The sequence below is a fragment of the Fragaria vesca genome, linkage group LG2, assembly GCF_000184155.1.
Source record: "Fragaria vesca subsp. vesca linkage group LG2, FraVesHawaii_1.0, whole genome shotgun sequence".
Classification (NCBI taxonomy): Eukaryota; Viridiplantae; Streptophyta; class Magnoliopsida; order Rosales; family Rosaceae; genus Fragaria; species Fragaria vesca.
The window spans coordinates 14,852,536-14,854,543 of NC_020492.1; the positions used below are offsets into that span (position 1 = coordinate 14,852,536).

Below are 2,008 nucleotides of genomic sequence, written 5' to 3' on the forward strand. Positions count from 1 at the left end.
AAATTATGCACCGAGCCAAAACCTTATAATCAAACATTTGATAACTTGGTATACAAGCAGACATGGAAAAAGATGAACCTACCTTAACCATATAGAAGATGGCCATTATAACTACGTCATTATTTCTGTGTCTGACGACAAAGCAAACACGACCCCTTCCAAGTCCAACCCTTCACATTGAGACAAATTCAATTCAAACATCATCCCACCACGAAACCGGCCTTGTATATAAAACCCCCTCTTTACCCAAAACACATAACTTCAGCTAAACTAGTAGCCAAAGTTTACAAATCAAAACTTCACCAGAGCATTCTTGGATTTAAATAACCCCCCTTCATTTCATTGACTTGCTCTTCCCTTTTAATATTTCATGTCATGAGCTCACCTACTGTCCCCAGTTTGCCATTTGCCTTGGAATATTAATAACATGCTACAGAAAGATCCCCAAAACATCAATAACAACAACAACATCATCGTCAACAATCCCCGAAGATCAGCAATCTTTTTCGTTCCAATTAGCGACCTAGCTACTTGATCATCATCATCATCATGGATTTTTCAGACTACCCAACAGGCAAGTCTCCAAGAAAAGAGCTCCAACTCCAGGGTCCACGTCCAGCACCTCTCAAGATTCATAAAGACTCCCACAAGATCAAGAAGCCTCCGGTTGTTCCTCAACCCTCCCAAGCCAATCAGCCTCACCAGCCGCCTCGACAGCCGGTTATAATCTACACAGTCTCCCCCAAGATCATTCACACAAACCCTAGCGACTTCATGAACCTCGTCCAACGCCTCACCGGTTTACCTCCCTCCAATTCTTCTGCTTCTTGTTCTTCCTCTTCTCCTCGAAATGATCATCAGAACACTAATGGCGGCGGTGGGGAATCGACAATGGAGCAGTCTAGGTCTTCGGATCATGAAGGAACGATGGATATGGATGATGATCATGACGATCGTGTTCATGATACTGGTCTTAAGCTGCAGCAAAAGGGTATGTTTCCGGGTATCTTGTCGCCGGCTCCGGGTTCGCTTCCTCCGATTCCTTCAAACTTCTTCTCTCCGCCGGCGGATAGCTTCTTCCATGATTTGAGCCCTGTACTTCATGGTAACAGGAACTTCATAGAAGGTAGCTTCATGCCTAGTCCGTCCAACTTCTTTTCCCCTACTCCATCCATTGACTTGTTCAACAATTTTTCCGATTTATAGTTGGTCTTTCTTTTTCATAATTCTTTACAAGTGGATGAACCCCAAGATTTATTCAGAGTAGAGTTTTCTGGGTTTGTTTCTTCAGCAATATAGCTTTGGTGATGATGAACTGATGATGAAGATTATAGAAATGGTACTAGATTGGAATATTGATTTTAAATTTTTGGTGGGGAGGCAAGTTGGAAAGTTCTTAATTAGTTGATAGTTTATTAGTGTGGGACATAAAATGATGGATCATGCAGTACTTTAGGGATGATTCTAGCTCATTATCCTTTTGTTTTCGATACCATTTTTTTGTCACGTATTCTTTGGCGTGTAATCTGCAAACATATATAGTTGACCTTTCCCCATTGTTCTTTTCAGTTTGTTTTATTAACTTGTGCTCTTGCACTTCACACAAAGGAACTAACTGAGCTTATAATTCGCAATTTCGCATAACCTGGGCTTCCCAAATCGCAAAGGTTGAATTGGATAATCCCTAATCCGGTCACTCTCTGAATAAACTTGTTAGTTTAGACTTCTCCTAGATTTTACATCATTTTTAAGTTTTCTTAGTCCATTAGTTGGTAAATTGTGTTTCAGAAAATGAGTTCTGTAAGAGATATGATTAATCAAATTCAAAGTCATTTATATTAATCATGAAAATGAACCGTACGTCCATCTATGTAGTACGTACAATTAGATGATTAAACTTGTATTAGTTAAATGTTTCATGGTGCATCAAAGTTTAAGTTACTATTTGGATACTACAACCATAAGCTAGAAGCTATAGAAACATTTGATTAGTGATATATATATATAT

At 39.3% G+C, this 2,008-nt stretch overlaps 1 protein-coding gene across 1 annotated transcript; it reads left to right on the forward strand.

Moving 5' to 3' along the window:
* Positions 1-265: 265 nt before the first annotated feature.
* LOC101305423 (protein MKS1-like) lies at positions 266-1,568 on the forward strand. Its single transcript, XM_004290501.1, has one exon. It carries the CDS (start codon positions 550-552, stop codon positions 1,204-1,206), a length of 657 nt encoding a protein of 218 aa, XP_004290549.1. The 5' UTR covers positions 266-549; the 3' UTR covers positions 1,207-1,568.
* The last annotated feature ends 440 nt before the right edge of the window (positions 1,569-2,008 follow it).

Excerpts from the sequence above, each read along its gene's own strand:
- LOC101305423 (XM_004290501.1), top strand. The coding sequence starts at position 550 with ATGGATTTTTCAGACTACCCAACAGGCAAGTCTCCAAGAAAAGAGCTC.